The 20941-nt window shown below is 41.2% G+C and overlaps 1 protein-coding gene across 4 annotated transcripts in view; it reads left to right on the top strand.

The window, feature by feature from the left end:
• Window positions 1-20941, top strand: part of Rad18 (RAD18 E3 ubiquitin protein ligase) — an 85442-nt gene that overhangs the window by 37487 nt on the left and 27014 nt on the right. For all 4 annotated transcript variants that reach the window (XM_063286290.1, XM_006237036.4, XM_006237037.4 and 1 more), the window contains exon 11: window positions 17513-17672. In XM_063286290.1, coding sequence (XP_063142360.1) covers window positions 17513-17672 — 160 coding nt within the window. The remainder of the gene's footprint in view (window positions 1-17512; window positions 17673-20941) is intronic.

The following is a 20941-nucleotide window of genomic DNA, read 5'->3' as shown; positions in this document are numbered from 1 at the left end:
TTCGCTGCCCTCCCACTCATCCCTCATGATAGCTGTTGTGTCTGCTTGTGGATTTGCTTGCTCTGGGTACCTAATGCAAATGAAATTATATAGTATCCGTCTTCCTATTATTTACTTATTTCTCTACGTATAATATCTTCATTGTCTGATGTTGTGGCAGATGTGCAAAGTTCCTTCTCTTTATGGCTTTAATAGTATTCCTTAGTATGTGAATGCAGTGGCTCATCGATTTATTGAGTTATTTTGCCTTCTTGAGTCGTAAATAATATTTTGTATGCATTAGTTCTCAGATATCTATTCAAGACTCCTCTTTCAGCTTTTTTTTTTTTTATTATTATTAACTTGAGTATTTCTTATATACATTTCAAGTGTTATTCCCTTTCCTGGTTTCCGGGCAAACATCCCCATCCCCCCTCCCCTTCCTTATGGGTGTTCCCCTCCCAACCCTCCCCCCATTGCCGCCCTCCCCCCATAGTCTAGTTCACTGGGGGTTCAGTCTTAGCAGGACCCAGGGCTTCCCCTTCCACTGGTGCTCTTATTAGGATATTCATTGCTACCGATGGGGTCAGAGTCCAGGGTCAGTCCATGTATAGTCTTTAGGTAGTGGCTTAGTCCCTGGAAGCTCTGGTTGCTTGACATTGTTGTACTTTTGGGGTCTCGAGCCCCTTCAAGCTCTTCCAGTTCTTTCTCTGATTCCTTCAACGGGGGACCTATTCTCAGTTCAGTGGTTTGCTGCTGGCATTCGCCTCTGTATTTGCTGTATTCTGGCTGTGTCTCTCAGGAGCGATCTACATCCGGCTCCTGTCTGCCTGCACTGCTTTGCTTCACCCATCTTGTCTAATTGGGTGGCTGTATATGTATGGGCCACATGTGGGGCAGGCTCTGAATGGGTGTTCCTTCTGTGTCTGTTTTAATCTTTGCCTCTCTATTCCCTGCCAAGGGTATTCTTTTTCCTCATTTAAAGAAGGAGTGAAGCATTCACATTTTGATCATCCGTCTTGAGTTTCGTTTGTTCTAGGGATCTAGGGTAATTCAAGCATTTGGGCTAATAGCCACTTATCAATGAGTGCATACCATGTATGTCTTTCTGTGATTGGGTTACCTCACTCAGGATGATATTTTCCAGTTCCAACCATTTGCCTACGAATTTCATAAAGTCATTGTTTTTGATAGCTGAGTAATATTCCATTGTGTAGATGTACCACATTTTCTGTATCCATTCCTCTGTTGAAGTGCATCTGGGTTCTTTCCAGTTTCTGGCTATTATAAATAAGGCTGCGATGAACATAGTGGAGCACGTGTCTCTTTTATATGTTGAGGCATCTTTTGGGTATATGCCCAAGAGAGGTATAGCTGGATCCTCAGGCAGTTCAATGTCCAATTTTCTGAGGAACCTCCAGACTGATTTCCAGAATGGTTTTACCAGTCTGCAATCCCACCAACAATGGAGGAGTGTTCCTCTTTCTCCACATCCTCGCCAGCATCTGCTGTCACCTGAGTTTTTGATCTTAGCCAATCGCACTGGTGTGAGGTGAAATCTCAGGGTTGTTTTGATTTGCATTTCCCTTATGACTAAAGATGTTGAACATTTCTTTAGGTGTTTCTCAGCCATTCGGCATTCCTCAGCTGTGAATTCTTTGTTTAGCTCTGAACCCCATTTCTTAATAGGGTTATTTGTTTCCCTGCGGTCTAACTTCTTGAGTTCTTTGTATATTTTGGATATAAGGCCTCTATCTGTTGTAGGATTGGTAAAGATCTTTTCCCAATCTGTTGGTTGCCGTTTTGTCCTAACCACAGTGTCCTTTGCCTTACAGAAGCTTTGCAGTTTTATGAGATCCCATTTGTCGATTCTTGATCTTAGAGCATAAGCCATTGGTGTTTTGTTCAGGAAATTTTTTCCAGTGCCCATGTGTTCCAGATGCTTCCCTAGTTTTTCTTCTATTAGTTTGAGTGTGTCTGGTTTGGTGTGGAGGTCCTTGATCCACTTGGACTTAAGCTTTGTACAGGGTGATAAGCATGGATCGATCTGCATTCTTCTACATGTTGACCTCCAGTTGAACCAGCACCATTTGCTGAAAATGCTATCTTTTTTCCATTGGATGGTTTTGGCTCCTTTGTCAAAAATCAAGTGCCCATAGGTGTGTGGGTTCATTTCTGGGTCTTCAATTCTATTCCATTGGTCTATCTGTCTGTCTCTGTACCAATACCATGCAGTTTTTATCACTATTGCTCTGTAATACTGCTTGAGTTCAGGGATAGTGATTCCCCCTGAAGTCCTTTTATTGTTGAGGATAGCTTTAGCTATCCTGGGTTTTTTGTTATACCAGAAGAATTTGCAAATTGTTCTGTCTAACTCTTTGAAGAATTGGATTGGTATTTTGATGGGGATTGCATTGAATCTGTAGATTGCTTTTGGTAAAATGGCCATTTTTACTATATTAATCCTGCCAATCCATGAGCATGGGAGATCTTTCCATCTTCTGAGGTCTTCTTCAATTTCTTTCTTCAGAGGCTTGAAGTACTTATTGTACAGATCTTTTACTTGCTTGGTTAAAGTCACACCGAGGTACTTTATATTATTTGGGTCTATTATGAAGGGTGTCGTTTCCCTAATTTCTTTCTCGGCTTGTTTCTCTTTTGTATAGAGGAAGGCAACTGATTTATTTGAGTTAATTTTATACCCAGCCACTTTGCTGAAGTTGTTTATCAGCTTTAGTCGTTCTCTGGTGGAACTTTTGGGATCACTTAAATATACTATCATGTCATCTGCAAATAGTGATATTTTGACCTCTTCTTTTCCGATCTGTATCCCCTTGATCTCCTTTTGTTGTCTGATTGCTCTGGCTAGAACTTCAAGAACTATATTGAATAAGTAGGGAGAGAGTGGGCAGCCTTGTCTAGTCCCTGATTTTAGTGGGATTGCTTCAAGTTTCTCTCCATTTAGTTTAATGTTAGCAACTGGTTTGCTGTATATGGCTTTTACTATGTTTAGGTATGGGCCTTGAATTCCTATTCTTTCCAGGACTTTTATCATGAAGGGGTGTTGAATTTTGTCAAATGCTTTCTCAGCATCTAATGAAATGATCATGTGGTTCTGTTCTTTCAGTTTGTTTATATAATGGATCACGTTGATGGTTTTCCGTATATTAAACCATCCCTGCATGCCTGGGATGAAGCCTACTTGATCATGGTGGATGATTGTTTTGATGTGCTCTTGGATTCGGTTTGCCAGAATTTTATTGAGTATTTTTGCATCGATATTCATAAGGGAAATTGGTCTGAAGTTCTCTTTCTTTGTTGGGTCTTTGTGTGGTTTAGGTATAAGAGTAATTGTGGCTTCGTAGAAGGAATCCGGTAGGGCTCCATCTGTTTCAATTTTGTGGAATAGTTTGGATAATATTGGTATGAGGTCTTCTATGAAGGTTTGATAGAATTCTGCACTAAACCCATCTGGACCTGGGCTCTTTTTGGTTGGGAGACCTTTAATGACTGCTTCTATTTCCTTAGGAGTTATGGGGTTGTTTAACTGGTTTATCTGTTCCTGATTTAACTTCGATACCTGGTATCTGTCTAGGAAATTGTCCATTTCCTGAAGATTTTCAAGTTTTGTTGAATATAGGTTTTTATAGTAAGATCTGATGATTTTTTGAATTTCCTCTGAATCTGTAGTTATGTCTCCCTTTTCATTTCTGATTTTGTTAATTTGGACGCACTCTCTGTGTCCTCTCGTTAGTCTGGCTAAGGATTTATCTATCTTGTTGATTTTCTCAAAGAACCAACTTTTGGTTCTGTTGATTCTTTCTATGGTCCTTTTTGTTTCTACTTGGTTGATTTCAGCTCTGAGTTTGATTATTTCCTGCCTTCTACTCCTCCTGGGTGTATCTGCTTCTTTTTGTTCTAGAGCTTTTAGGTGTGCTGTCAAGCTGCTGACATATGCTCTTTCCTGTTTCTTTCTGCAGGCACTCAGCGCTATGAGTTTTCCTCTTAGCACAGCTTTCATTGTGTCCCATAAGTTTGGGTATGTTGTACCTTCATTTTCATTAAATTCTAAAAAGTTTTTAATTTCTTTCTTCATTTCTTCCTTGACCAGGTTATCATTGAGTAGAGCATTGTTCAATTTCCACGTATATGTGGGCATTCTTCCCTTATTGTTATTGAAGACCAGTTTTAGGCCGTGGTGGTCCGATAGCACGCATGGGATTATTTCTATCTTTCTGTACCTGTTGAGGCCCGTTTTTTGACCAATTATATGGTCAATTTTGGAGAAAGTACCATGAGGAGCTGAGAAGAAGGTATATCCTTTTGCTTTAGGATAGAATGTTCTATAAATATCCGTTAAGTCCATTTGGCTCATGACTTCTCTTAGTCTGTCGACATCACTGTTTAATTTCTGTTTCCATGATCTGTCCGTTGATGAGAGTGGGGTGTTGAAATCTCCCACTATTATTGTGTGAGGTGCAATGTGTGTTTTGAGCTTTAGTAAGGTTTCTTTTACGTATGTAGGTGCCCTTGAATTTGGGGCATAGATATTTAGGATTGAGAGTTCATCTTGGTGGATTTTTCCTTTGATGAATATGAAGTGTCCTTCCTTATCTTTTTTGATGACTTTTAGTTGGAAATTGATTTTATTTGATATTAGAATGGCTACTCCAGCTTGCTTCTTCTGACCATTTGCTTGGAAAGTTGTTTTCCAGCCTTTCACTCTGAGGTAGTGTCTGTCTTTGTCTCTGAGGTGTGTTTCCTGTAGGCAGCAGAATGCAGGGTCCTCGTTGCGTATCCAGTTTGTTAATCTATGTCTTTTTATTGGGGAGTTGAGGCCATTGATATTGAGAGATATTAAGGAATAGTGATTATTGTTTCCCGTTATATTTATATTTGGATGTGAGTTATGTTTGTGTGCTTTCATTCTCTTTGTTTTGTTGCCAATACGATTAGTTTCTTGCTTCTTCTAGGGTATAGCTTGCCTCCTTATGTTGGGCTTTACCCTTTATTATCCTTTGTAGTGCTGGATTTGTAGAAAGATATTGTGTAAATTTGGTTTTGTCATGAAATATCTTGGTTTCTCCATCAATGTTAATTGAGAGTTTTGCTGGAAACAGTAACCTTGGCTGGCATTTGTGTTCTCTTAGGGTCTGTATGACATCAGTCCAGGATCTTCTGGCCTTCATAGGTTCTGGCGAGAAGTCTGGTGTGATTCTGATAGGTCTGCCTTTATATGTTACTTGACCTTTTTCCCTTACTGCTTTTAATATTCTTTCTTTATTTTGTGCGTTTGGTGTTTTGACAATTATGTGACGGGAGGTGTTTCTTTTCTGGTCCAATCTATTTGGAGTTCTGTAGGCTTCTTGTATGTCCATGGGTATCTCTTTTTTTAGGTTAGGGAAGTTTTCTTCTATGATTTTGTTGAAGATATTTACTGGTCCTTTGAGCTGGGAGTCTTCACTCTCTTCTATACCTATTATCCTTAGGTTTGATCTTCTCATTGAGTCCTGGATTTCCTGTATGTTTTGGACCAGTAGCTTTTTCCGCTTTACATTATCTTTGACAGTTGAGTCAATGATTTCTATGGAATCTTCTGCTCCTGAGATTCTCTCTTCCATCTCTCGTATTCTGTTGGTGAAGCTTGTATCTACAGCTCCTTGTCTCTTCTTTTGGTTTTCTACATCCAGGGTTCTTTCCATGTGTTCTTTCTTGATTGCTTCTATTTCCATTTTTAATTCCTTCAACTGTTTGATTGTGTTTTCCTGGAATTCTTTCAGGGATTTTTGTGTCTCCTCTCTATGGGCTTCTACTTGTTTATTTATGTTTTCCTGGAATTCTTTCAGGCATTTTTGCGATTCCTCTCTGTAGGCTTCTACTTGTTCTCTAAGGGAGTTCTTCACGTCTTTCTTGAAGTCCTCCGGCATCATGATCAAAAATGATTTTGAAACTAGATCTTGCTTTTCTGGTGTGTTTGGATATTCCATGTTTGTTTTGATGGGAGAATTGGGCTCCTATGGTGCCATGTAGTCTTGGTTTCTGTTGCTTGGGTTCCTGCGCTTGCCTCTCGCCATCAGATTATCTCTAGTGTTACTTTGTTCTGCTATTTCTGACAGTGGCTAGACTGTCCTATAAGCCTGTGTGTCAGGAGTGCTGTAGACCTGTTTTCCTCTCTTTCAGTCAGTTATGGGGACAGAGTGTTCTGCTTTCGGGCGTGTAGTTTTTCCTCTCTACAGGTCTTCAGCTGTTCCTGTGGGCCTGTGTCTTGAGTTCACCAGGCAGCTTTCTTGCAGCAGAAAAGTTGGTCTTACCTGTGGTCCCGAGGCTCAAGTTCGCTCGTGGGGTGCTGCCCACGGGCTCTCTGCAGCGGCAGCAACCAGGAAGACCTGTGCTTCCGCCCCTTCCGGGAGCTTCAGTGCACCAGGGTTCCAGATGGTCTTTGGCTTTTTCCTCTGGCGTCCGAGATGTGTGTGCAGAGAGCAGTCTCTTCTGGTTTCCCAGGCTTGTCTGCCTCTCTGAAGGTTTAGCTCCCCCTCCCACGGGATTTGGGTGCAGAGAACTGTTTATCCGGTCTGTTTCCTTCAGGTTCCGGCGGTGTCTCAGTGTCAGGGGTCCTGCCACTCCTGGGCCCTCCCCCACGGGAGCCCAGAGGCCTTATACAGTTTCTTCTTGGGCCAGGGATGTGGGCAGGGGTGAGCAGTGTTGGTGGTCTCTTCCGCTCTGCAGCCTCAGGAGTGCCCACCTGACCAGGCGGTTGGGTCTCTCTCTCACGGGGTCTCTCAGTTTTTTTTTTTTTTATTACATGTAGTAGTTTCATTTCTGTTGCTGTGATTAAAAAGCTCTGACACCTTACCCCCATGCCCACACCTCCCCCCCACAAACAAACAAACAAACAAACAAACAAAAAAACAAAAAATGAGTTTATGTGGCTTACAATCCCAGGTCACAATCTCTTCTTGAGGGATGTCAGGGCCAGGAACTTAACAGCAGGTATGGTTACTGTTCCACACAGCATGACTTCTAACTATGTGAAGCTTTACTTCACAGTCAAAGAAGTACAGTGGGAACCATGGAGAGTACTGTTTGCTCCTAGCCTCTCAAGCTAGTTTATACTTAGCTAGCTTTCTTATACAGTTCAGGACTGCCTGCTAGGTCCTCTTAACATTAATTAACAATCAAGACAGTCCCCCACAGACATGCCCACAGGCCAACCTAATCTAGGGAATTCCTTTCTTTCATATGGTCCTAGATTGTGTCAGACTGATAGTTTTACATTCCAACTGGCAGTACATATTTCATTTCCCCACGTCCTGTCAGCACTTGACTAGTTTTGTTTGTTGTGGAAACCACCTTCTAGGTATGTTCCCTTGTTGTGGAGACCATCTGTATTAGTCAGGGTTCTTTAGAGAAACAGAACTGACAGAACACACACACATACACACACACACACACACGCACGCACGCACGCACGCACGCACGCACGCACGCACGCACGCATAGGGGTGGAGATTAACTGACTCATTAGGATAGGGTATATAGTGGCTTCTGGCTGTCGTTTAGCTAGTCCAAAGTATCTGTCTCCTGTTTGAAAAGCCAAGTGGTTCAGTCCAACTAGCCTAGCTGATTTTCAGCCTCTGTTGGTAGCCCAAAGAAGTTCCTAATACCAGTTAGTACCTCAGCAACAGGGTAGATGAATGTGCCAAAGAGAGTGAGGGCAAGCAGGGAAAAAGCAGAAACTTCCTTTTCTCTATCTTTTTATGCTCTAGCTTATCCTCAAAAAGTGTGGCCCAGACTTAGGGTGTGTCTCTTTTACCTCAAATGATCTGGTCAAGTAAATCCCCCACAGGTGTGCCCAGCTACGTGGAGTTTAGTTGGTTGCAAATATAGTCAAGTTGACAACCAAGGTAGCCATCATACATTTTACAAGTCGGGAAGTGGTATGTCATCGTGATTGGATTTTTATTTTTCTAGGAAGCTCAGCATCTTTTCATGTACTCATTGGCCATCTGTTTTTCTGTTTTGGAATTTATTCAAGCCCTTTGCCTACTTATTTGGATGTTTGGGTTTTGATTGAGTTTAGGGGTTTCTTACTGTGGATATCAGTGCCTTCTTGTGTATATATGATTTGCAAATATTTGTAGATACTTTTTCTATTGTCTTGATAGTACCTTTCATGCACAAAACTTTTTATTATGTCCAGTTTTTTTTTCATTTATTGCTTGTACTTTTGGTATTATATACATGGAGTCCTTGCCAAATGCACTGTTGTGCAGATTATCCCACTCTTGTGATTTCTTCCTAGTATTTTGTGTATCACCCTTTAGTCAATCTTTTTACTTTTTATTTTTATCTATGGTGTGAAATAGCGTCTACCTTAAGTCTTTTGTATACAGATGCCCAGTTCTTAGTATTATTTTTGAAGTAGTGTCTTTTGCTATAAAATGCTGTTGACAGTCCTGTCAAAAATCAGGCTCCCTCCTTCCAGCATGGCACAGGTACTTCCAGCACTCTTTAGGGATAGGAGCTGAAGAATGACAAGTGCTAGGGCATCCTTGCCTGTAAAGCATAATCTGTTTCAAAAATAAAAATCAGAAGCCCAAACAAACAAAAACATTCAGCTAACCATAATAAAGGCTTATTTTGTTGTCTCTGTTCTGTTACATTGATCTGTCTGCCCTTATGCCTGTATCATACTAGTTTTATTTTGAAGTCACACGTAAATCAATTTGATTTTATTCTTTCTCAATATTATTTGGCTATTTAGGACTTCTTGAGATTACATGTGAATTTTTGGGATGAATCTTTCTTGAATATACACTTTTGAGATTTTTGTATTGGATTGCAGCATAGCTTTAAGTATATTGGCTTTATATATTCCAGTTCATGAACATGTGATGGCTTCCCATTTTATTATATTTTTTAAAGCTACTCTTAGCAATTTCATAGCTTTCAGCAAACCAATATATTTTTTATTTGTTTGGTTGGTTGGATTTTTTTAAAAGTTATTTTGCTAGATTTTTCCTATTTTTCCTAAATGTTTTATTCTTTTAGGTATTATTGAATTCCTTCTTGATGTCCTTAGATTTCCTGGGGGTCTTTCAGATGTTGGGTATTGCCTTAGTATAAACCATGATCTTTGAACAATTTGAAGTTTTTCATGTAGTTGTTAAAGGTTGTTGTTTGAAATTGTTTAATTCTTAAGATCCATATTCAATACTTCCCACTATAGAACACTTTCTATTTATTGGTCCAATCTCTCATATAGAACTGATTGCTTGTACTTAGAGATTATGCATTAGGTAGGTGTATGTATAGGTATTTACTACAGTCTCTGAACTTGAGAAGTAATTGATGTTGTTAAGCTACTGTGGGTGAACAGAGAGGCTGCCTAACAGGCAAGGCATATGTATAACTGTCCTTTATAGTAAACATTGAACTGGCCTGTAAATAAATGAGCAAGAGTCATGAGTCATGTACTCTCAAGGGGGACCTGCTTGTCTTAGGGGAAGTCTGTTGTCTGAGTTTCACATTTGGGCTGTTTGGAGCCCTTCGTTTCAAGGTTGAAGGGTAGATAGGAAAGATAGCTGACTTTTAGTGCTCACAAACTGTTGAATTATATTCATATTTGATGGAGTTTTATCCTCTATAAACTAATGTAAGAGGGGAAGAAGAGAAGTATATAGCCACTATGCAAAAATAAATGTTTAAGTTGAAGTTCTATTTCCTTACATACTGGCTGATACTGTGTCGACTTGACACAAGCTAGAGTCATCAGAGGAAGGACCTCTGTTGAAGAAGTGCCTCCATGAGATGCAAGTATAAGGAATTTTCTCAATTAATAGTCAATGGGGAGGTCCCAGCCCATTTAGGGTGCCTTCCCTGCATTAGTGTTCCTGGGTTCTATAAGAAAGCAGGCTAAGCAGGCCAGCAGAGGAAAGTCAGTGAGCAGCTCCCCTCCATGGTCTCTGCATCAGCTCTTGCCCCCACGATCCTGTTTTGTTTGAGTTCCTGTCCTAACTTCATTCCTTCCATGTTAAACAGGGCTGTAAGTGTAAGCCCAAGTAAACAAACCCCTTTCTCCTGAACTTGCTTTTTGGTCATGGTATTTCATCACGGCAGTAGAAAAATTAGCTAAAATTACTTGCCAGCCTGACTGCGTTTTCCCAACTGCTGAATCAGTGACTGACGGCCTGGGTGGGTGGAGTTCCCTTCATGTGGTGGTGTGTTCAAAACAGGAAGTTCTGGACCTCCGCTCCATTCGCTGGTCACTGCCCCTCTCTCCCTTATGAACAGCAGAGGATGTGCCTCTGCCTTGGTCATGATGGTTTATTGGCACAGGTAACATTAGGAGTTTGCACTGGTGATGAGTGCTGGACTTCTGTGTAACAAACATTGAGGCTCATTTCTGAAAATCCTGAATACATGAACTTGAGAAGCTATTTTTATTTTTAAAGAATTTGTCCTATTCAATAAATTTTCTCTACTAATAAAACCTTAATAGTTACTTTTATTCACTTAATTATTTATTCATTATCTGAATTGTTAGGAGATAGCACAGATGAAAATCTCCATAGTATTGGCACACACTGTAAAAGGAAGAGTCCTAGGCAACAGACAGTCTGCACAGCTGTTATTTTTTTTTTGTCCCTTTATTTTCAGATGTTTTGGCTATGCCTATATGTCATAATCTTTCAAATCACCCCAAGGTATCTCTGCATCTTTATTTATAAAAAGAAATTTTGAAAATAGAATATGAAAGAGTATTACAGAAATGTGTCAGATCAAATGGCAAAATTCCTGTCTGATTGGTATTCCTTAATGAATAGATTTTATTTAAAAGTGTTCATAAAAGTGTCCCTAGATGGTCAGCATCATGTCATATGGCAGACAGTGTGATCCTGTTGTTAAATCTGATTGGTTAACTCGTCAGTTATTCTTTACTATGCTCCTGATGGAAACTTCTATTAGAGTGACAAGGCATTCCCATCTCTGTTCTAAAGGAAGCTTTACTTCTAACTGAATTAATCCTGAAAAATATAAGTAAGATTTCTTGTGTTAATTTTTGTGCAGGGCAGTGGTGGTACACGCCTTTGATCACAGTACTTGGGAGGTAGAGACAGGTGGATCTCTAGTTCCCAGATAGCCAGGGCTACATGGAGGAAACCTTGTATTGAAACTCCTCCCCCAAGTTTTAGAGTCAATGTTTTTTTTTTATTTTATTTTTTTATTAACTTGAGTATTTCTTATTTACATTTCGAATGTTATTCCCTTTCCCGGTTACCAGGCAAACATCCCCCTAATCCCTCCCCCTCCCCTTCCTTATGGGTGTTCCCCTCCCCACCCTCTCCCTATTGCCGCCTCCCCCCAACAATCACGTTCACTGGGGGTTCAGTCTTAGCAGTACCAAGGGCTTCCCCTTCCACTGGTGATCTTACTAGGATATTCATTGCTACCTATGAGGTCAGAGTCCAGGGTCAGTCCATGTATAGTCTTTAGGTAGTGGCTTAGTCCCTGGAAGCTCTACTTGCTTGGCATTGTTGTTCATAAGGGGTCTAAAGCCCCTTCAAGCTCTTCCTGTTCTTTCTCTGATTCCTTCAACGGGGGTCCTATTCTCAGTTCAGTGGTTTGCTGCTGGCATTCGCCTCTGTATTTGCTGTATTCTGGCTGTGTCTCTCAGGAGAGATCTACATCCGGCTCCTGTCGGTCTGCACTTCTTTGCTTCATCCATCTTGTCTAATTGGGTGGCTGTATATGTATGGGCCACATGTGGGGCAGGCTCTGAATGGGTGTTCCTTCTGTGTCTGTTTTAATCTTTGCCTCTCTATTGTCTGCCAAGGGTATTCTTGTTCCCCTTTTAAAGAAGGAGTGAAGCATTCACATTTTGATCATCCGTCTTGAGTTTCATGTGTTCTATGCATCTAGGGTAATTCAAGCATTTGGGCTAATAGCCACTTATCAATGAGTGCATACCATGTGTGTTTTTCTGTGATTGGGTTACCTCACTCAGGATGATATTTTCCAGTTCCAACCATTTGTCTATGAATTTCATAAAGGCATTGTTTTTGATAGCTGAGAAATATTTCATTGTGTAGATGTACCACATTTTCTGTATCCATTCCTCTGTTGAAGGGCATCTGGGTTCTTTCCAGTTTCTGGCTATTATAAATAAGGCTGCGATGAACATAGTGGATCACGTGTCTTTTTTATATGTTGGGGCATCTTGTGGGTATATGCCCAAGAGAGGTATAGCTGGATTCTCAGGCAGTTCAATGTCCAATTTTCTGAGGAACCTCCAGACTGATTTCCAGAATGGTTGTACCAGTCTGCAATCCCACCAACAATGGAGGAGCGTTCCTCTTTCTCCATATCCTCGCCAGCATTTGTTGTCACCTGAGTTTTTGATTTTAGCCATTCTCACTGGTGTGAGGTGAAATCTCAGGGTTGTTTTGATTTGCATTTCCCTTATGACTAAAGATGTTGAACATTTCTTTAGGTGTTTCTCAGCCATTCGGCATTCCTCAGCTGTGAATTCTTTGTTTAGTTCTGAACCCCATTTCTTAATAGGGTTATTTGTCTCCCTGCAGTCTAACTTCTTGAGTTCTTTGTATATTTTGGTTTTGGCTCCTTTGTCAAAAATCAGGTGCCCATAGTTGTGTGGGTTCATTTCTGGGTCTTCAATTCTGTTCCATTGGTCTATCTGTCTGTCTCTGTACCAATACCATGCAGTTTTTATCACTATTGCTCTGTAATATTGCTTGAGTTCAGGGATAGTGATTCCCCCTGAAGTCCTTTTATTGTTAAGAATAGTTTTAGCTATCCTGGGTTTTTTGTTATTTCAGATGAATTTGCAAGTTGTTCTGTCTAACTCTTTGAAGAATTGGATTGGTATTTTGATGGGGATTGCATTGAATCTGTAGATTGCTTTCGGTAAAATGGCTATTTTTACTATATTAATCCTGCCAGTCCATGAGCATGGGAGATCTTTCCATCTTCTGAGGTCTTCTTCAATTTCTTTCTTCAGAGGCTTGAAGTACTTATTGTACAGATCTTTTACTTGCTTGGTTAAAGTCACACCGAGGTACTTTATATTATTTGGGTCTATTATGAAGGGTGTCGTTTCCCTAATTTCTTTCTCGGCTTGTTTCTCTTTTGTGTAGAGGAAGGCTACTGATTTATTTGAGTTAATTTTATACCCAGCCACTTTGCTGAAGTTGTTTTTCAGCTTTAGTAGTTCTCTGGTGGAACTTTTGGGATCACTTAAATATACTATCATGTCATCTGCAAATAGTGATATTTTGACCTCTTCTTTTCCGATCTGTATCCCCTTGATCTCCTTTTGTTGTCTGATTGCTCTGGCTAGAACTTCAAGAACTATATTGAATAAGTAGGGAGAGAGTGGGCAGCCTTGTCTAGTCCCTGATTTTAGTGGGATTGCTTCAAGTTTCTCTCCATTTAGTTTAATGTTAGCAACTGGTTTGCTGTATATGGCTTTTACTATGTTTAGGTATGGGCCTTGAATTCCTATTCTTTCCAGGACTTTTATCATGAAGGGGTGTTGAATTTTGTCAAATGCTTTCTCAGTGTCTAATGAAATGATCATGTGGTTTTGTTCATTCAGTGTTTATATAATGGATCACGTTAATGGTTTTCCATATATTAAACCATCCCTGCATGCCTGGGATGAAGCCTACTTGATCATGGTGGATGATGGTTTTGATGTGCTCTTGGATTCGGTTTGCCAGAATTTTATTGAGTATTTTTGCGTCGATATTCATAAGGGAAATTGGTCTGAAGTTCTCTTTCTTTGTTGTGTCTTTGTGTGGTGTAGGTATAAGAGTAATTGTGGCTTCATAGAAGGAATTCGGTAGTGCTCCATCTGTTTCAATTTTGTGGAATAGTTTGGATAATATTGGTATGAGGTCTTCTATGAAGGTCTGATAGAATTCTGCACTAAGGGGCTGGGGATTTAGCTCAATGGTAGAGCGCTTACCTAGGAAGCGCAAGGCCCTGGGTTCGGTCCCCAGCTCCGAAAAAAAGAACCAAAAAAAAAAAAAGAATTCTGCACTAAACCCGTCTGGACCTGGGCTCTTTTTGGTTGGGAGACCTTTAATGACTGCTTCTTGCTTTCTTTAGGAGTTATGGGGTTGTTTACCTGGTTTATCTGTTCCTGATTTAACTTCGGTACCTGGTATCTGTCTAGGAAATTGTCCATTTCCTGAAGATTTTCAAGTTTTGTTGAATATAGGCTTTTATAGTAAGATCTGATGATTTTTTTGAATTTCCTCTGAATCTGTAGTTATGTCTCCCTTTTTATTTCTGATTTTGTTAATTTCGACACACTCTCTGTGTCCTCTCGTTAGTCTGGCTAAGGGTTTATCTATCTTGTTGATTTTCTCAAAGAACCAACTTTTGGTTCTGTTGATTCTTTCTATGGTCCTTTTTGTTTCTACTTGGTTGATTTCAGCTCTGAGTTTGATTATTTCCTGTCTTCTACTCCTCCTGGGTGTATTTGCTTCTTTTTGTTCTAGAGCTTTTAGGTGTGCTGTCAAGCTGCTGACATATGCTCTCTCCTGTTTCTTTCTGCAGGCACTCAGAGCTATGAGTTTTCCTCTTAGCACAGCTTTCATTGTGTCCCATAAGTTTGGGTATGTTGTACCTTCATTTTCATTAAATTCTAAAAAGTTTTTAATTTCTTTCTTTATTTCTTCCTTGACCAGGTTATTGTTGAGTAGAGCATTGTTCAACTTCCACGTATATGTGGGCATTCTTCCCTTATTGTTATTGAAGACCAGTTTTAGGCCGTGGTGGTCCGATAGCACGCATGGGATTATTTCTATCTTTCTGTACCTGTTGAGGCCCGTTTTTTGGCCAATTATATGGTCAGTTTTGGAGAAAGTACCATGAGGAGCTAAGAAGAAGAAGGTATATCCTTTTGCTTTAGGATAGAATGTTCTATAAATATCTGTTAAGTCCATTTGGCTCATGACTTCTCTTAGTCTGTCTAAGTCTCTGTTTAATTTCTGTTTCCATGATCTGTCCATTGATGAGAGTGAGGTGTTGAAATCTCCTACTATTATTGTGTGAGGTGCAATATGTTTTTTGAGCTTTAGTAAGGTTTCTTTTACGTATGTAGGTGCCCTTGTATTTGGGGCATAGATATTTAGGATTGAGAGTTCATCTTGGTGGATTTTTCCTTTGATGAATATGAAGTGTCCTTCCTTATCTTTTTTGATGACTTTGAGTTGGAAATTGATTTTATTTGATATTAGAATGGCTACTCTAGCTTGCTTCTTCCGACCATTTGCTTGGAAAGTTGTTTTCCAGCCTTTCACTCTGAGGTAGTGTCTGTCTTTGTCTCTGAGGTGTGTTTCCTGTAGGCAGCAGAATGCAGGGTCCTCATTGCATATCCAGTTTATTAATCTATGTCTTTTTATTGGGGAGTTGAGACCATTGATATTGAGAGAGATTAAGGAATAGTGATTATTGCTTCCTGTTATATTCATATTTGGATGTGAGGTTATGTTTGTGTGCTTTTCTTCTCTTTGTTTTGTTGCCAAGACGATTAGTTTCTTGCTTTTTCTAGGGTGTAGCTTGCCTCCTTATGTTGGGCTTTACCATTTATTATCCTTTGTAGTGCTGGATTTGTAGAAAGATATTGTGTAAATTTGGTTTTGTCATGGAATATCTTGGTTTCTCCATCTATGTTAGTTGAGAGTTTTGTAGGATACAATAACCTGGGCTGGCATTTGTGTTCTCTTAGGGTCTGTATGACATCTGTCCAGGATCTTCTGGCTTTCATAGTCTTTGGCAAAAAGTCTGGTGTGATTCTGATAGGTCTGCCTTTATATGTTATTTGACCTTTTCCCCTTACTGCTTTTAATATTCTTTCTTTATTTTGTGTTTTCGGTATTTTGACTATTATGTGACGGGAGGTGTTTCTTTTCTGGTCCAATCTATTTGGAGTTCTGTAGGCTTCTTGTATGCCTATGGGTATCTCTTTTTTTAGGTTAGGGAAGTTTTCTTCTATGATTTTTGTTGAAGATATTTACTGGTCCTTTGAGCTGGGAGTCTTCACTCTCTTCTATACCTATTATCCTTAGGTTTGATCTTCTCATTGAGTCCTTGATTTCCTGTATGTTTTGGACCAGTAGCTTTTTCTGCTTTACATTATCTTTGACAGTTGTGTCAATGATTTCTATGGAATCTTCTGCTCCCGAGATTCTCTCTTCTATCTCTTGTATTCTGTTGGTGATGCTTGTATCTCAGGCTCCTTGTCTCTTCCTTTGGTTTTCTATATCCAGGGTTGTTTCCATGTCTTCTTTCTTGATTGCTTCTATTTCCATTTTTAATTCCTTCAATTGTTTGATTGTGTTTTCCTGGAATTCTTTCAGGGATTTTAGTGATTCCTCTCTATAGGCTTCTACTTGTTTATTTATGTTTTCCTGGAATTCTTTCAGGGATTTTTGCGATTCCTCCCTGTAGGCTTCTACTTGTTCTCTAAGGGAGTTCTTCACGTCTTTCTTGAAGTCCTCCGGCATCATGATCAAATATGATTTTGAAACTAGATCTTGCTTTTCTGGTGTGTTTGGATATTCCGTGTTTGCTTTGGTGGGAGAATAGGGCTCTGATGATGCGATGTAGTCTTGGTTTCTGTTGCTTGGGTTCCTGCGCTTGCCTCTCGCCATCAGATTATCTCTAGTGTTACTTTGTTCTGCTATTTCTGACAGTGGCTAGACTGTCCTATAAGCCTGTGTGTCAGGAGTGCTGTAGACCTGTTTTCCTGTTTTCTTTCAGTCAGTTATGGGGACAGAGTGTTCTGCTTTCGGGCGTGTAGTTTTTCCTCTCTACAGGTCTTCAGCTGTTCCTGTGGGCCTGTGTCCTGAGTTCACTAGGCAGGTCGCTTGGAGTAGGAAGGTTTGTCTTACCTACGGTCCCGAGGCTCAAGTTTGCTCGTGGGGTGTTGCTTATGAGCTCTCCGTGGTGGCAGCAATCAGGAAGATCTGCGCTGCCCTTTCCGGGAGCTTCCGTGCACCAGGGTTCCAGATGGCGTTTGGTGTTTTCCTCTGGAGTCAGAGGTGTGGGCCGAGTGCAGACTCTTCCGGTTTCCCAGGCGTGTTTGCCTCTCTGAAGGTTTAGCTCTCCCTCCCATGGTATTTGGGTGCAGAGAACTGTTTATCTGGTTGGTCCCTTCAGGTTCCGGCAGTGTCTCAGACGCAGCGGATTTCCTGTTCCTGTGCTCCCCTTATCCAAGGGAACCCAGAGGCCGTATACAGTTTCCTCTTGGGCCAGGGATGTGGGCAGGGGTGGGCAGTGTTGGTGGTCTCTTCCGCTCTGCAGCCTCAGGAGTGCGCACCTGTCTTGGCGGTGCGTTCTCTCCCCGATGGGGTTTGGGAGCAGTGAGGGTCAATGTTTTTTTAACTTCTCATTTTAAAGTAGAAGTAGCAACATTAAGTGTTAAAGAAATATAAAGGTTTGTATAAGGTGTACATTAAGGTCCTCTTTAATTTTTAACAATTTTAATTTTCCTTCTTAGCACAAGAAGATAATGTGAGCTTCTCAGATACTGTCTCAGTAACAAAGCACTTTCCTCAGTCCAAGGTGGACTCCCCAGGGCTGTCGGAGCCCGAGAGACCAGACGATTCTTCTAGTTGTACTGATATTCTTCTCTCCTCAGAATCAGATTCGTGCAATAGGTAAGAAATTTGTAGAAATTGGTTCTTTTAAATTTCTGCTTCCTATGTTTAATAGTCACTCTATTTCTGTGACAAAATAAACTTTAAGGAGTAAAGGTTTCTTTTGGCTCACAGTCCTACCTGGGGTTCCAGCCCTCATAAGAAAATGAAGGGTTTGTTGTTGTCGTCGTTTTTTAATTTGATGGAGTTGAGTATATGACTAGTTCAGAGAGGAAGGAGGATAAGTAATGGTGCTCAAGTTTACTTTCTCCTTTTCATGGAGTCTACACCCAAGGTTCAGGGACTGGTCCTGCCCACCTTTGTGGTAGGTCTTCCCATCTCAGTGAACCTAATCAAGAGGAAGCCTCTTTCGTGTGCCCGAGGCTTGTCTCCTACTATTTCCAGATTCTGTCAAGTTACAGTCAACACTGACCATCTAGAGCTTCTTATGCTTCCTAATGCTGTGACCTTTAATACAGTTCCTCGTGTTGTGCTGACCTCTAATAAGTTATTTGGTATATAAAATTATTTTGGTAAATAAAATTATTTTGTAACTTTTCTACAGTTATGAATCGTAATGTAAACATCTCATATGCAACCCACAGGTTGAGAATCGCTGATCTAGAGGATAGATCATGGTGCATGTCAGTTCTCTTTCTTTCTTTTCTATTTATTTGCAGAGTCATCTTCATAGTTATGGCAAACTGGGATGTGGGTGCGTCGTGTGGTGATCTTAAACTGGCTTTGTTTCCTTTCTCCCCCTAGAGTTGGTAGAGCAAATATGATAGGTAGTGAGGTTTTCTTGATTGGTTGGTTTTTGTTTTGTTTTGTCAAGAAAACACATAAGGGGCTGATGAGAAAGATAGTGCACACAGGAAAGAGACATTTTAAACAATTACCTCAACGAATTAGATAGATTGGGAGGATTTTTTTTAACTTTTTATTGATTCTTTGTGGAATTCATATCATGCACCTCAATCCCACTCACCTCCCCTTTCTCTTCATATCTGCCCTCTGTCCTCACAACTTTCCCCAAAAGAAAGAAAGAAAAAACAAAACAAACAAATCTTGTCCTGAAAGCTACAGTGTATCAGAGGGATTCCCACAGTATGTCCTTTTGTCCATACATCTTTCTTTGCAAACGTTCATTGCATTGAGTCATTGGTCTGGTTTTAGGCCTCTGCCTCTGCTACACTATCAATACTGCATCCTCACTGGGACTCCTCTGGGATATCCTGTTGTTGCCTGTATCATGGAGATCCTGCAGCTTTGGATCTGTAGGACTAGCCCCTTCACATGTTCCAGTAGTAGATTTTGGGGTGGGCTGACTCAGAGCCCTGAATCTGGACCTGTGTAGTAGCTGAGTTGGTCAGTCCACTAGCTCTCCTGCACCCTCACCACTAAGGCAAGCTCTTAAGCACTGCCCCTGGCTAGGTGACCCAGTGCCACAAGGGGTGGTGCCAGCTCTCCCCATCTCATGAACTCACCTATGTCCATGCCAGCAGGGGCCAGCTTTCCTGTACTGCCAAGATGAGATACGTGGCTTGCTCTCCAGAGTGCTACAGCTGGTGAGGGGCAGGATTAGCTCTCTCCCTTGACCACAGCACCACACAGCATATTTGGGGGCATATAGCTCTCCTGTTATTATGCCCCTGGCCCTACTCTCCTGAGTGCATGTATTCAGTGAGGGTCTGGGCCAGCTCTGCACACCCTTTGGGTATCAACCAGCAGCAGCCCAGACCAGGGATTTCTATGGTCTTTAGTGGTATTATGGGCCAAGGCCAGGCTGCTGCATGGTCTCCAGTGGCAGCATGGGACTTTACCATGACTTCAGGTGGCACCACAGGCTACTCACATCAGGCTGTTCCTCTCCACCCTCGAGTCTCCAGATCTGTCTCTCTCTTCATAGTGCTCAAACTGTTCTGCTTCTCTTGCTCTCCCCTCTCTACACCCCATACTTGCACATTGTAGTGGCTCCTGCTGTGGGTGGGCCATGTGGCAGGTGGGGCCTCTGAGTGTCTTCAAATGTTTGTCCAACCTGAAGATTCCAAGGGAAATAAGTCTCTGGCCAAAGTTAGACACAGCACAGTAAAGTTGTAATTCAACATAGAGTAGTCCAGTCTCATGGCTGAACCCCACCACAACCACCTAGAGAGAATGGCAGATGGGCCAGTGATGAGAAGTCAACACAGCAGGACATGGGTCTCCATGCTGCAGGTCCTGCTCCTCTTTCTAGCCAGATGCAGCTCTGGGAATCACAGTGACTCACACAGTAGCTGGTTTTCTTGAAGGCGGCGTAGGCCCGCTGCTTCTTACTTATTAGTGGCTCTATCACTAGACAGTGTAATTTCACTGTTTCCCAAGGAGCAAGAACACAACTGCCTTTGCGTCCAGTTCCATCTTACTTCATAGTGCACAAATGCTCCACTTCTTTTTGTCTTACATTTCTCTACCACCTGTTTGCTGTCTTCTTTCTTTTCTATCACTCCATCACTTACTCACTTCCCAAAACACCTGACCTGGTGAAGTGGCTGGCCATGGGGCCATGGTGTTGTCTCAGAACTTCCTGGTATGCCTGGACCCTTGGATTTTTAATAATTAATTATATTTAGTGATGGTCAGTTTTGAAAATGTTACATATATAATTTTTATTTCAGTACTGGGTATTAAACCTGCCAAGGGCCTTGCATCTGCTGCTGAGCTATATGCCTGGCCCTTGGAAAAATATTTTTAAATATCTCACTGCTGAGGACAAGAAAGGCTGAACCCTCCAGGCCAGTAAGATCTGTATAGCAGGCTCCAAGCAGCCAGAGTATATAAGGGATTGCTTGTTACATGAGTAACTTTATAAAGGCAGGGGAAGTAATCATGTCACGTCTTTTAAAATAAATGGAAGAACTTTCTGTTTGTTTGTTTGTTTGTTTGTTTTGGACAGGGTCTCTCTTTGTAGTTCTGGTACTTTCTACATAACTAGGCTGGCCTTATACTCAGAGAGATCCATCTGCCTCTGCCTCCCAAGTACTGGATTAAAGGCATAAGCCACCACACTTGGCTAATGGAAGAAATTCAAACCACTGATGGACCATGGATGATTTGCTCATGGCAAACAGCTACTGGTATGGTTTCAACTGCCAAGTTTTCAGATACCTCTTACTACCATGGAGTAGACCCTCATCTTCATGCCACATAGAAGGTAGAAGGTGCTGAGATGGTCTATTGAGGTGACAGTGATTAAGAGCACTTACTCTTGGAGAGGGCCTGAATTGATTGCCACCATCCACAACGGGCAG

Source organism: Rattus norvegicus, chromosome 4 (assembly GCF_036323735.1).
Source record: "Rattus norvegicus strain BN/NHsdMcwi chromosome 4, GRCr8, whole genome shotgun sequence".
NCBI classification, from domain to species: Eukaryota; Metazoa; Chordata; class Mammalia; order Rodentia; family Muridae; genus Rattus; species Rattus norvegicus.
This window is presented reverse-complemented; position numbering and strand designations above follow the sequence as displayed.